At 45.8% G+C, this 14993-nt stretch overlaps 1 protein-coding gene across 3 annotated transcripts in view; it reads left to right on the top strand.

Moving 5' to 3' along the window:
* TENT4A (terminal nucleotidyltransferase 4A) overlaps positions 1–12029 on the top strand; it is a 547459-nt gene extending 535430 nt beyond the window's left edge. For all 3 annotated transcript variants that reach the window (XM_033929742.1, XM_033929743.1, XM_033929741.1), the window contains one exon: positions 7739–12029. In XM_033929742.1, the coding sequence (XP_033785633.1) occupies positions 7739–7927 (189 nt within the window). In that variant the 3' untranslated portion in view covers positions 7928–12029. The remainder of the gene's footprint in view (positions 1–7738) is intronic.
* The last annotated feature ends 2964 nt before the right edge of the window (positions 12030–14993 follow it).

Below are 14993 nucleotides of genomic sequence, written 5' to 3'. Positions count from 1 at the left end.
GATCCATGATTCAGTGATGCACAAAAAACCCGGGTCAAAATCTTCGAGTAAATCTTTTACTATTTGGGTCTTATTTCGGACGGATCTGGCGTTACAATAGAGTGTAAGGACTGGGGTGAGAGAGTCAGAGGTAAGGTTGGGTAGGTTTGCTGGGGGAACAGGCTTTAAGGAGGTGAGGTTGACTCCTCGGTGCTTTTTGAAATGATGGGATCTGGTGGGTACTAGCATGGGGATTCTGAGGCCAGGGCAGATGTTGTTAGTGAATGTAGTATCGGGAGAGTTTGGGGGGAGAGGTTTTTGGGAATGGGAAGTGTTTGTGAAGGAGCAGAGAAGGAGAATAAGGGGCCAGAGTGATGGCTTCATGGTGGGAGTCAGGGGGGCCAATGAGAGGGGGTTGGTCAGAGAATTTGCCAGGAGGGAGGGGAGAGAGAGAGAGCTCGGAAGGGCTGAAAGCGAATGGGAGAGGAACAGAAACTGAAGAGGAATTTGTGTCCAGCAGATTCAAGTGTGATACCGCACAGGTGAGAACTTAGAACAATTGTTAATAGAGAGATACAGTTTGAACTTAGAACAATTGTTAATAGAGCGATACAATTTGAAGTGGGTCTTGGCTAAATATGCAGTTTAAAAGAAACAAGCAGTGGATAGATCGTGCGGTTGAATAGTAAGTCAAGGAGTGTATCCTGGGGTCCGGGAAATGTTTTTTTGTTTTTTTTTGTGGGTTCGCCGACCTGGGAGGGGGAGCTCACGCGACCAATTAAAAGTTGGGCAGAGTCAGCCCGATCAGAGACCTGCACCGGCAGGAGGCTTTCGGCGATCCCCGGTGGCTCAAGAGAGCAGGAGCAGAGCCCTCCTGCTTGGAAAACGGTGTCGGGCGGAGGAAGAGTTGAGGGGATAGACTCAGGGGGATTCGGGGGGTGGAGCAGGGCTCCCACGCGGCCCGAAGTCGCTGGACTGAGTGAGAGCAGCACCCGATGGCAGAGGAGCTGCTTCCAAAGAAAACAGTAGATTCACAGGGGTTTCGGGGGGCGGAGCAGGGCTCCCACGCGGCCCGAAGTCACTGGATTGAGTGAGAGCAGCACCCGATGGCAGAGGAGCTGCTTCTGAAGAAGTCAGTAGACTCGCAGGGGTTTCGGGGGGCGGAGCAGGGCTCCCACGCAGCCCGAAGTCGCTGGATTAAGTGAGAGCAGCACCTGATGGCAGAGGAACTGCTTCCAAAGAAAACAGTAGATTCACAGGGGTTTCGGGGGTGGAGCAGGGCTCCCACGCGGCCCGAAGTCGCTGGACTGAGTGAGAGCAGCACCCGATGGCAGAGGAGCTGCTTCCAAAGAAAACAGTAGATTCACAGGGGTTTCGGGGGGCAGAGCTGGGCTCCCACGCGGCCTGAAGTCGCTGGACTGAGTGAGAGCAGAACCCGATGGCAGAGGAGCTGCTTCCAAAGAAAACAGTAGATTCACAGGGGTTTCGGGGGGCGGAGCAGGGCTCCCACGCGGCCCGAAGTCGCTGGATTAAGTGAGAGCAGCACCCGATGGCAGAGGAGCTGCTTCCAAAGAAAACAGTAGATTCACAGGGGTTTCGGGAGGGCAGAGCAGGGCTCCCACGCGGCCCGAAGTCGCTGGACTGAGTGAGAGCAGCACCCGATGGCAGAGGAGCTATTCGATCACATGGTCTATAAGTCTTCCCTTACTTGGACAATTGGCTGATAAGTTTAAGTTTAAGTTTATTAGGATTTTATATACCGCCTATCAAGGTTATCTAAGCGGTTTTTACAATCAGGTACTCAAGCATTTTCCCTCTCTGTCCCGGTGGGCTCACAATCTATCTAACGTACCTGGGGCTACGGAGGATTAAGTGACTTGCCCAGGGTCACAAGGAGCAGCGCGGGGTTTGAACCCACAAAGCTCTTATCTCAGGAGGTGGCCCTACACACAACTTGGGCTATATACTTTCTTCAACTTCTGGGATTTGAAGTCAATTTCCAAAAATCCCATCTGCTCCCGACTCAATGTCTACAATTCATCGGAGAGATCCTGGACACAACTCTGATGAGGCCTTTTCTCCCTCCAGATAGCATGCACTCTATTCTTCGCCTTTGTCAACAGATGTTTCAAATCCAAACTCTCTCGGCAAGAAACATAATGATCCTTCTGGGTCACATGGCTTTCACAGTCCAAGTGACACCCTTGGCATGACTGTATATGCTCATTACTCAGTGGACCCTTGCTTCCCAGTGATCTCAAGCGACAGATCGGATATCAAAGCATCTCTGTAACATCATCTCTTCTATAGTCGCTTCAATGGTGGATGACCTCCTTCAGTCTATTCAGAGGTCTCCTATTCCAATTACCTCTCCATCATCAAGTACTCACGACGGATGCGTCTCCATACGCATGGAGGGCTCACATGGGCGGCCTTCAAACCCAAGGTCTCTGGTCTCACAACAGTTTATATCAATCTCCTTGTATTTTGCTCTCAAAACTTTCCAACATCGTCTATGCCCTCAAGTCCTCCTCCTTCGCATGGATAATCAAGTAGCAATGTACTATATAAACAAGCAAGGAGGCACAGGCTCTCTCCTGTTATGTCAGGAAGCCCAAAAGATATGGTCTTGGGCAATTGCTTGCAACCTTTTCTTGAAGGCTGTCTACATTCAAGGGGAGAAGAATTCCCTAGCAGACAACCTCAGCAGAATTCTCCAGCCTCACGAAAGGACTCTCAACTCTGCAACTCTTCATCCAATCTTTGCTCAATGGGGCACTCCTCAAGTGGATTTATTTGCAGCTCCCCACAATCACAAGTTGCCCCAGTTTTGCTCCAGACTTTACTCTCCTCGCCGCCTGGAAGCCTATGTGTTTCTCCTGGACTGGTCTGGTCTCTTTCTGTATGCATTCCCTCCAACCCTTCTCATGTTGAAAACTCTATTCAAACTCGAACGGGAATCAGCTACCATGATACTTATAGCTCCAGGCAACATTGGTTCTCCCTTCTACTTCAATTCAGCACCAGGGTTCCAATTCCTCTTCCAATATTTCCTACTCTGCTTACTCAGAATCAAGACTTGCTTCTACATCCCAACCTGCAATCTTTACACCTGACAGCTTGGTTTCTCTCGTGCTGAATCCATCTACATTGCATCTTTCTCAACCTGTCCACACCATTAATGATGCATCCAGGAAACCAGCCACACAGCAGTGCTATCAGAAAAAGTGGACTCTGTTCTCTTCCTGGTGTCTCTTGCATCATTATGATCCCACTTCATTGTCAGTGGACTTTGTTTTAGATTATCTGCTCCATCTCTCTAACTCTGGTCTGAAATCTACATCCATCAGAGTTCATAATAACATAAGAATTGCCGCTGCTGAGTCAGACCAGTGGTCCATCATACCCAGCAGTCCGCTCACATGGCGGCCCTCTGGTCAAAGACTAGCCCTACCTGCGTATGTTTAGGTTCAGCAGGAACTTGTCTAACTTAGTCTTGAATCCCTGGAGGATGTTTTCCCCTATGACAGACTCTGGAAGAGCGTTCCAGTTTTCTGTCATTCTCTGGGTGAAGTAGAACTTTCCTTATGTTTGTACGGAATCTATCCCCTTTCAATTTTAGAGAGTGCCCTCTCGTTCTCCCTACCTTGGAGAGGGTGAACAACCTGTCCTTATCTACTAAGTCTGTTCCCTTCAGTACCTTGAATGTTTTGATCATGTCCCCTCATGTTCAAGGGAGAAGAGGCCCAGTTTCTCTAATCTGTCGCTGTACGGCAGCTCCTCCAACCTATTAACCATCTTAGTTGCTCTTCTCTGGACCCTTTCAAGTAGTACCGTGTCCTTCTTCGTGTACAGTGACCAGTGCTGGATGCAGTACTCCAGGTGAGGGCGCACCATGGCCTGGTACAGCGGCTTGATAACCTTCTCCGATCTGTTCATGATCCCTTTCTTTATTATTCCTAGCATTCTATTTGCTCTTTTCGCTGCCACAGCACATTGCATGGACGGCTTCATCGACTTGTCGATCAGAACCTCCAAGTCTCTTTCCTGGGAGGTCTCTCCAAGTACCGTCCCGGACATCCTGTATTCGTGCATAAGATTTTTGTTACTGACATGCATCACTTTGCACTTATCCATGTTGAACCTCATCTGCCATGTTGATGCCCATTCCTCGAGCCTGATTATGTCACATTGCAGATCTTCGCAATCCCCCTGTGTCTTCACTACTCTGAATAAATTTGTATTGTCAACAAATTTAATCACCACACTCGTCGTACCTATGTCCAGATCATTTATAAAGATGTTGAAGAGCATGGGTCCAAGCCCTGTGGCACGCCACTGGTGACGCTCTTCCAGTCCAAGTATTGTCCATTTACCCCCACTCTCTGTTTCCTATGCTCCAGCCAGTTTATAATCCACGTATTTCACCCTCGTTTCCATGGCTCGCAATTTTCCGAAGTAGTCATTCATGCATAACCTTGTCAAAAGTCTTCTGAAAATCCAGATATACAATGTCGACTGGGTCGCCCTTGTCTATCTACCTGTTTACTCCCTTGAAGAAGTGCAGCAAGTTCGTCAAACAAGATCTGCCTTTGCTGAAACCATGCTGACTGGTCATCAGACCGTGTCCGTCAAGGTGATATGAGATGATCTTTTATCAGTGCCTCTACCATCTTTCACGGTTCTGAGGATAGACTCACTGGTCTGTAGTTTCCAAGGGCTCCCCTCAAACCTTTTTTGAAGATTGGCATAACATTCGCCACCTTTCATTTGATCGACAGATTGGCTATTAGTTGAAGCAGTTCAGCTATAGTCCCTTTCAGTTCCTTAATGACCCTTGGATGGATACCATCCAGTTCTGGGGATTTATCGCTCTTAAGTCTTTCAGTCTGCCTGCATAGCTCTTCTAGACTGACTGTTAACCCTGTCAGTTTCCCGTTTTCGCTTCCAGCATATAGCCTGATGGATTCCGGCATACTGTGTATATTTTCTTTGGTATAAATACAGACGCAAAAAATGTGTTCAGTCTGTCGGCAATTGCTTTGTCCTCCAGCTGCACTCTGTAATTTGAGTAATTTAGCATTATTTCTTGAAGTCCAACTTTCCTTGGAATTTGCTTGATTCTCTTTCTGCTTAATGTGGACTTTAATTATAGTCACTAGTGTGGAATTATTTCATATTAGTTTTTCTTTTTAAATTGTTGTATTTCCTTTCAAGTATTGTTTATTCAACTTGTAAAAGAATATAAATTTAAAAAAGAATTAAGTACAGAATTGCATTTCCTCTCGTATTTTCAGGAAGCAATTGCCTACAGCATCCAGGAACTTGGTCTCCCTACTGCAGCTGGAGTTGCCTAAGTTCCAATCTATCTCCAGATAATTGAAGTCGCACATGATAACTGTGTTGCCTCCCTTGCATTCGTGTTTAATCTCGTCCATCATTTCTCCATCAATTCTCTCTGTTATGTATTGGGTAATTCCTCCACCTTTTTGTCTTACTTTGTCTCTGCAGTATATAGCTTGTATCCCGGTAGCACAGTGTCCCAGATGTCCTCATTCCACCATATTTCTGTGATGCCGATAATGTCTAGGTTATTGTTTTGTACCGTAGTTTCCAGTTCCCCCATTTTATCCCTTAGGCTCCTTGTGTTTGTGTGCATACACTTGTTTGTGGCCTGTTACTTTCTTGCATTTCCTTCCCCCTTCTGTCTCCCTTGCTTCTGTCCTTTTCGATCCAGCAGGATTGCTATCGCCTATGATCCAGTGAGACTTCTCTGCAATCTTCTTGCATGGTATCCTCTGGGTATACCGTTTCCCGAACCATCAATTCTTGGTCGACTGTTGGCTTTCCCCTTCTTCTTAGTTTAAAAACTTCTCAATTTCTTGCTTGATGTTGCTTGCAAGTAGCTTCATTCCTTCTCCACTGAGGTGGAGTCCATCCTTCCTGTATAGCTTGTTCTTCCCCCCAGAACATCATCCAGTTGTACACGAAGTGGAATCTTCCTTCCTCACACCAACGCCTCATCCATGCGTTAACTGCTTGCAGTTCCATCTGCCTCTTGCCGTCGGCCCTGGGTACCTGCAAGATCTCCGAGAATGCTACCCTTGGCGTTCTGATCTTCAGCTTCCTTCCTAGCATCCGGAACTGGTCTTTCAATGTTTCCCTGCTGTAGTTCCTGTTGCTCACGTCATTTGTCCCAACGTGGATCACCACCACCCTATCTCCCCCTTCCGCAATGTTGATGATCCTGTCGATGTGGCTCACTATATCCTCCACCTTGGCTCCTGCCAGCTGATCCTTTCTTCCTCCCATTATGTGCCTTTCGACTTGTCGGATGATGGAGTTTCCCACGACGATTGCTGTCATCTCAATCTTCTCATGTCTCTCTAGCCACAGGTCCATGTCTTCGGTGCACTTCCATCTTTCTTCATCCCAGCGTTGGCTTGCACTGGACTTGTCTTCCTGTGGGTTCCCTCCGCTATTTCAAGGTCCCGCTGCTGTGTCATCTGTTCCTTTCTTGTGGTTGTCCTTCAGGTGGTTCTCACTCACTGTAGGCATATCTTGGCAGTTCCTCTGTTGCTGTTAATTTTCCATGGTTTCTCTGTATGCCTCCTCGAACTTCTCTAACTCCCTGACTACTTCTTCAACGTTCCTCTCAGTCATGAAGTTTTCTGCCTCTCTGATCTCCTTCTCAACTGCTCGAAGTACTCTGCCCTCCAGTAGTCTGACTCGCTTCTTCAGACCCTCCAGTTCCTCACATCGAGTGCATACATAAGACCGTCTCCCAGAGGGGAGGTAGTCATACATATGACAAACGATGCGGAAAACATCACCTAGCGTACTGAATCCATAAGGGTCGTAGCAGAATGGAAGATTAGGTTTATACCTTCGACAATCTTTCTGTTAGTCCCTGGAGGATTCAGTACAGCCTGCCTGCTGTATAAGCTTGGTTGTTCTGGATCGCCTGCTTTCTTTAGCCTCGGTTTCCTTACAGGCTTCGGGATCTTCCAGCCAGTAGATGGATCCTGTGGGAGTTCGCTCTTTTGTGAGTATGCATATTACCGAAGGCTGCTTCATGTGGGTGTTCGTTGCACACAGCAGGTTAGTTCTACATTGTTCCTCAATGTTTTTTGTTTTTCCTTTTACCTGTTTATTTACTTGTTTTCAGGTTTTGCAGAGCAGCCCAGAATAGGAATTTTGTTACCGGGGAGGTTCCTCCATGCCCCCTTATTTTGTCATGGATTTGTTCCAGTATTTTGCTTGGCTTTGGGACTGAACTGTAGGTGGCTCTAACTCTCTCTAAGGTAGGAGGAGCACATGCTCATTAAAGTGTTTGGATTTCTGCAACTCCCAGATTGCTGGAAGGGATTGAGCACCTAGCATACTGAATCCTCCAGGAACTAACAGAAGAAGATTATCAAAGGTTATCATATCCATCAGTTATGGTCTAGTACAGTGGTTCCCAACCCTGTCCTGGAGGACCATCAGCCAGTTGGATTTTTTTGGGATAACCCTAGTGAATATGCATGAGAGAGATTTGCATATAATGGAGGTGACAGGCATGCAAATCTGCCCCATGTATAATCATTAGGGCTGTCTGGAAAAGCTGACTGGATGGTGGTCCTCCAGGACAGGGTTGGGAACCACTGGTCTAGTAGAACTTTAAGAAATTGCATGTGGTTGATAAAAGCCTGTTTCAGTGGGAGAGATAGAAAAGAGGTCATGTCTTTATTTCCATTTTTGTGTGTTTAATCAACAGCAGCATGGTGGAATCAAATTTTCCATGAAAGGCATTTATAACCATAATCAAGACAATGGCAACTATCCTATAAGCAATGGAGGCATGAAACAGCCTGTTGCTAACCGAGGACACTACCAACATAATCGTAACAGTTGGAGAAGGAAAAAACACCCAAGAGACAGCTTACCAGTCAGCCTCAGCAGGTAGTGGCTAGTTCCAGGAGACCTTGCCCATTGCAGACTGCAGCCAAGAAAATGTTACAGAAGACTGGAGAACAGAGGCCATCTCTGGGAACAGTACTTTGCAGATGTTGCTGGATATCTGAAGCTAATCCTTTTGCATGTTTTGTGTGGATGTTAGGTCCTTCTTTAAAGTAGTTGTCTATATCTGTGAAGCCTTAAATGTGAATTTTTATTTTGGCCTTCCCATAATACAGTGCCGAAGCAGCTGTAGCAATATAGGCCTTATTTGCTGTTTATGCACCGTTTGTGGTTATTTTCTTTTTATTCTTACACATTTTTCTTTTGGCAAAGGGATTAAACAGCAGGAGACATTTCAGTCTTCCAGTCTAATTTTGCAGCAAGTCTAGTTGTAAATTTGCTGCTTCTGGTTCAGAATGGTTTTTGGTTTTCTTTGTAAATCTTAGGAACTTGTTTGTGCAATACTTTTAATTTCATAATTGCATAAGTTAAAAGAGGAGGAGGAATATTTTGTCATGGTTTCCAAGTCCTTTCCACAATTGTTACCTAAGTTTGGATCATAGTTTTCAGCAGGTGAAATATCTAATGAACTGTTATCAAATTCTACACATAGGCTTTTTATCCTTTTTGTTGAACACATAAGGTTTCCTGGTTCTCAATGAATATGCTAGTTTTGAGCTAATGACTTTAAACTGAGGGATATTGAGACAGCACAAAAAATTGGATCTCTACCTATCCCAATCCATTAAGTAAGTTGGCTTCAATTTGTTTTGCTGGCCACAATACCTTTTAAACTTTATTTGCCTTTTTAATTGACAGCTAACCCAGTATTTCAAGTGCCAGAACAGTGGTGGGAGAGGAGGTTACCTTTGCGCTGAAAAATTGTGAACAATGAAGTGCTTCAGTAGTTTAGTAGTAATAGCCCTTTCATGATGGGAGACCAGGCGTTGACTTGGTGGGGGCACTGGCACCTCTCCTCTCCACCCCTTGTTCCTTCCCATTCCTCCCCCACCGTGTAAACGCCTTCACTCCCAACCCCCAGTCGTACATCTAGCTCTTCATCGGTGCGAGCAGCAGCTCCAACCTGCTGTTCGCGCCAGCCTTGAAACTCCCCTCTAACGTTATTTCCAGGTTCCACAACTAGAAAGTGGCATCAGAGGAAGAGCTAGCGCGGGCAGCAAGTTAGAAATGCTGCTCATGTCAGGAAAGTTAAACAGGTATGAGGGAAGGGGCGTGCGTAGCAGTGGGCTGTGGAAAAGAGAGCAATAAGGGATCCCACCGCCTGGGGCACTTCCCACCCTCACTACGCCAGTACGGAAAACTATATATAATCTGTTCTGAGAAGCGGGCATCCAGTTTAAGAAATGTGTGAAGAAGAAATTGTTGATGTTATTAAGGAATAACAATATGCTGATGCATAAATACTTCAGCTGCTGTATGCATTATTAGACTTCCTGTAATGTATTGCAGAAGCACACATTCTTGTGTTGCACACAGTCTGCGTGACTGACATTAATTAACTGATACATACAGGTATACTATGCAAGAGTATTTTCATGACATCCACTGTCTTCATTAGTTTTCTTTTTTAAAATAAGAAAATGTACATCCCCTTTAATCTTAAGTTTTAAAACCAAAGTTGTCCTGGGAATTTGATATCATATGTGATAGAATTTGCTTCATGTTTTTAAATATAGGGATATTTTTGCCCTTTGAAACACTAATGGTTAATTGGATGATGTCCATTAGTAGGAAAAGTTAAAAATAAATACATGCTGTTATGACAGTATGGTGAGAGACATTTTAACATAGATATCTAAATGCCCAAAAAAAGTTGGCAACTAGCAAGAGCTTTAAAACAATATTCCTTTTAAACAGAATAGCCCACAACCAATCATATTTGCAAATACATCTTATTTATGTGTGAAGAGGACAGACTGGTAGTTCACATTCCAAGCAAAATATCACATATGTCTGCAATATTTCATAGGCAAGATAATTGTGGACCTGGTTAATCCAATTTCCTTAGCACCAGCAGCAGATGAATCCAGAGACTAGTGGGATAGTAAACATCTACCAGCAGATCAATTAGTATGCTCTGTCTCCAGCAGGTAAATGGATGCCATTCGTCTAGCTCCTGGCTTCTATTAAAATAGCTCTTCACTCATACAGCTTTGGCTTCAGTGGAGTGTATGGCTGAGCGGTGCCAGCTTTAGGGGCTACACCTGGGCTCCCCTAGGTCCCTTCCCCACCCTCCCCTGTGATTGAAGGGTTCCTTGGGTCTCTGCCTACTTTAAAAAAACAAAACAAAAATAACACCAGCTTTGAAAGGCTTAGAAAGTTTCTTCACTGTCCTTTCTTGGAAACTTCAGCTATTAGCTTGTACAGGTACTGATTCCTCTGACAATGGACCTGGAGTGCATAAGTCGGGTTATTTTTATTGCTGTTAAATGCTATTTTTTGTTGCGGTTTCATTTTGGAGCATTTTCTATGGCAGCAGAAGCAGTTAAAAGATGTTCGTGTTGTGGGAAGCGGTGAACTCCATCTGGAGAATGTGCAGCCGGCTGCTCCAACATCCCACTGAGGAGTCCATCATGGCGTCGGAGGGCACTTTGTTTTCCCATGTAGTTGACGTGCGTTCATGTTCCCCTTCTCTCTCAGCGATTCTTATCGCGTCTGAGGCATCTTCCCCGAGGAATGGGCTGGCTGATTCAGTGGCTGAGTTTGCTCAGGCTTTGGGGGTTAGTGGTGGTGGTGTAGGGACTGCCTAGAATGGACATGTCTCAACCAGCAAATTTATTTCCCCCCCCCCCCCCCCCCGAGTTTCTGCTGCTGTTACACAAGGCCTTTTTACTGCAAGGCTTTAAGTCTGCTCAACTTGTGACTAGGGTAGCAGGGGATTCGGCTCAGCCCATGACTAGCCAGCTTTCTCTTGCCTCTGGGCAGTTTCAGCAGGGGGCTAAGCGATACAGGGTGGTCTCCGTGACTGAGGAGGACCCTCTTTTGGGTTCAATGCTCCTGATCTTTCCCAGGTCTTCAGATAATGTTGGCATGCAGGATTTGGATTTGGGGGAGGTTCTGGTGGGGCAACCAGATGATCCCATGGCATTATGCCTCTTCCATAGAGAAGAGTTGACCACATTTATTCCTATGGCATTGCAGAGTCTTAATAGTGTATACCCCCACAAATTTGCAGTTCCCAAGTCGCGGACTCAGTCTTTTGCGGTATTTTCCGACGACCTCTTCCTGGTACTAAAGTTAGGCTACACCAATCAGGAGCTGCTTTGACAAGCAGCTCCTGATTGGTGTTGCCTGACTTTAGTTCCTGGAAGAGACGGTCAGAAAATACTAAGAAAGATCCCGCACCCGATTTTCAGCACCCTATGGTGCCCCAGCTGCTGTCTCCTGCCTCTGATCTGCTCCTAAACCACATTCGCAGTTTCTCAAAATTTGCAGGTGTTCCTGGAAAAGAACCTCCACAAATTTTTGGGGAGTACTGTTTATCTCAAAATGACTCTCAATCATCTGCGGCTCCCAATCCTCTCATAGGGGCATGAGGAAACCACTCAAGACATTCCCTCTCCATGAGGCCATGCTGGAGCTTATTTCAGCACAGTGGGCCACTCCGGAGGTGGGTCTCCGAGTGGCTAAATCCTTGAGGCAACTATATCCGGTGGCTCAGAACGAGATAGGGAAGTTTATCTCCCGAAAGTAGATGCTTTGGTGGCTGAAGTCACCAAGAAAACCATAGAAAGGAGAGGTGGCATTAAAAGATACCCAGGACAGGAAGTTGGAGGCCTCTATTAAGTTATCCTTTAAGGTTGCGGCTTTAATTTTGCAGGCGGTGGTGTGTAGCTGTTATGCAGCATGTGCTTGTCTTCAATGGCTTCAACAGATTATGGATGGGATGGTGGAGTCTGGAGCATCTCTTCCTCCAGAATTTCCTGATGATTAGACAGGTCTGGCGTATCTGGCAGATTAGCAGATTGTGTTTGTTTCAAGTTTATTTATTCTTGATGAATCGCCTATTTAAATTACTAGGCAATGTACAATAATAATAACATATATTAATAAATTAAACAAGTGCAATGTTAATGTTGACATAAAAACAAATTTGTTAGTTAAAATTTAACACACTTAACAAACTGAGTGTAGACATAAGTTTAAAATAATTTTGTGGGTAAGACATACAAGACATGTGTGGTTAGGAGGGGGAATAGTTACAATTTTTGATAGAAGAGAAGAAAAAACATAAAAGGGAAGAACAAAAAGGGGGGTTATAATAACTGTTTAAAAAAAAAAAAAGAAGAAAAAAGAAAAAACAAACAAACCAGGTAGCGGTTAAAAAATAATCGATATTTGTATGATATCATCCGCGCTTTGACTAAGCAAATGTCTCAGAGTTTGTTGTGGTTTCGTCATTGGGTGGCGGATGATGTCTCCAAAGAAATACTGGTATGGCTGCCTTTTAAGGGCTGATTATTATTTGAAGAGGACTTGAAAATGTTGGTTAAGGATTTTGGCGATTCCAAGTCTCAGCGGCTGCTGGAAGACAAACCTAAGGGTTCCTTTAAGACCCCACCTGCCCATACCCATTTCAGGGATACCAAGCAGCATACACCGGGTAAGCCCTCTTACAATTCTTCTTACAGGTCCAAGCCAAAGTTTTCTCAGAAGAGTCCCTTTCATCCTTCCAAACCATCTGCCTCCTAGTCAGTCCATCCCCAGGCCTCCAGAGCCTTGCAGTGAAGGAGCCTCGGATCCCTCCGCAGACTATATTGGGGATGGCTGTCTCTTGCTGTCAAAGTGGGCCAAGATCACCTCTAATCAGTGGATTTTGGACATTATTTGAGAAGGTTACAAGTGAGAATCTGAGACAGGAGAGAAGAATTCTTCCTTGATTTCCCCGTGTTTGGGGATGGCCAAGGTGGATTCAGTGAGAAGCATCCTCAATTCACTGCTGGAGCTGGGAGTGGTAGTTACTCTTCTGCCAGCGCAAAGGGGTCAGGGAACGTACTCCATTTACTCCGTGGTGCCCATTCTGAATCTCAAGAGGGTCAATCGATTTCTCCACATCAGGCACTTCCAGATGGAAACAGTGAGATCAGTCATTGCAGTGGTTCAGCTGGGAGAATTCTTAACAGCAGTAGACCTCAAGCACCAGACCACATTCCCATATGGCCCTCGCATCAGTGCTATCTTTGGTTTGCCATTCTTGAGCAGCATTTTCAGTTTCAAGCCATGACTTTCGGCCTCACAACAGCACCATGTACGTTTTCCAGAGTGATGGTGGTGGTGATGGTGGAGAGAGGGAATTCAGGTACACCCCTACTTGGACGATTGGTTGATTCAAGCGTCTTCTTGGCAAGAAAGTTATCAGGTAATACAGAGTGATTTCTCTCCTTCAGTCCCTCGGTTGGGTCATCAATTTCCCCAAGAGTTCTCTGATCCCGTATCAATTGTTGGAACATCTGGCTTGGGGGAAGGTTTTGTACTCAAGTGCAGAGGCGAGAAGTTGCAGACTCAGATTCACCTTTTACTCTGGTCTCCGGCACTGGGAGTTTGGGATTATGTGCAATTTCTCGGCTCCATGGTAGCGGCTCTGGAAGTGGTGCCTTGGGCTCAATTTCACATGTGACCATTGCAACAGTCTCTCCTGTCCAGGTGGTCACCTGTCTCTCTCAGGATTACAATCGCCGACTTCGATGGACTCCTCAAGCCTCTCTTAGCATGTATTGGTGGCTACACAGTCGTAACCTGTTCAGGGGAAAGCTATGAATAGTGATCATCATGGATGCCAGTCTGACTGGATGGGGAGCTCAATGCCTTCAGTCCTCAGCACAGAAGGCTCAGTGGTCCATCAACCAGCTGGAATTGAGGGCGATTCATATGGTGCTGTTGGCATTCCAAACCTTGTTACAGGACAAGGCAACCAGGGTCTTGTCGGACAGTGTCACAGCGGTATATCAACAGGCAGGGGGTCACTGGGAGCCCTCAACTGGCACAGGAAGCAGGGGTTCTTCTTTGGATGGAAGCTCATCTTCCTCTTCTATCCGCCACTCATATTGTAGGAAAGATAAACATTCAAGCGGACTTCCTAAGCGGAAATCTGTTATATCCCGGGGAATAGGAGCTTTTGCCCGAGGCATTCGATTTCATTGTGCAGAAATGAGGTCTTATTGCAGGATGGTGTATCCAAAGGACTGGCATACAATTCCCTTAAGGTAAAGGTAGCAGCCTTCGCTTCTTACAGAGGCAGGATAGCTCACTCTTCCTTGGCTTCTCAGCCGGATGTGGTCAGACTCCTGAAGGGGGGTGGGGGGGTCAACATCTGCATCTGCCCTTGAGGAAACCTTGTCCGGACTGGAATCTAAAGTTGACTCTTCATGGCTTACAAGGGTCTCCTTTTGAGCATTTGCTTAAAGCCACTATTAAGGAAGTCACCTTGAAAATAGTCTTTTTGGTAGCCATGGCGTCGGCTTTACGGGTTTCTGAATTGCAAGCTCTGTCATGTAGGGATCCATTCGTACGGTTCACAGAGTCAGGGATCTCAATTTGGACAGTACCTTCTTTTCTTTCTAAGGTGGTCTTGGCCTTTCATGTCAATCAGTCTCTCTTCTTTTCGAGAGGAGGACTATGGGTCTCATTTTCATTTGCTGTGATTGCTCGATGTTCGCAGAATACTCATGCACTATCTTCAAATTACTAATGACTTTAGACGTTCGAATCATCTTTTTGTGGTCTCCGGATGCAACAAGGGTATGGTGGCATCCAAGATGTCAGTGGCTCAATGGGACAGAGAGGATATTGCTTCCACTTATATGTTGGCAGGCAAGCAGTTGCCGCTTATCTCCAAGCTCACTCAACCAGATTGGTTGCTACTTCATGGGCCGAGTCCAGGGGTTTTTCCTTGGAAGACACTTGGGTGGCAAATTGGTCCTCCACAAACACATTTTCTAGATATCGGTTGTATGTGGCGCGTATGCAGATGCAGCTTTTGCGGAGGCAGCATTCACTTCCCACCCGGATTAGGGAATGCTTTGCTACAACTCACTAGTCTCTAGATTCATCTG

This window comes from Geotrypetes seraphini, chromosome 2 (genome assembly GCF_902459505.1).
Source record: "Geotrypetes seraphini chromosome 2, aGeoSer1.1, whole genome shotgun sequence".
NCBI lineage: Eukaryota > Metazoa > Chordata > Amphibia > Gymnophiona > Dermophiidae > Geotrypetes > Geotrypetes seraphini.
Note: the sequence above shows the minus strand (reverse complement) of the source record. Positions and strands in the feature narration are given on the sequence as shown.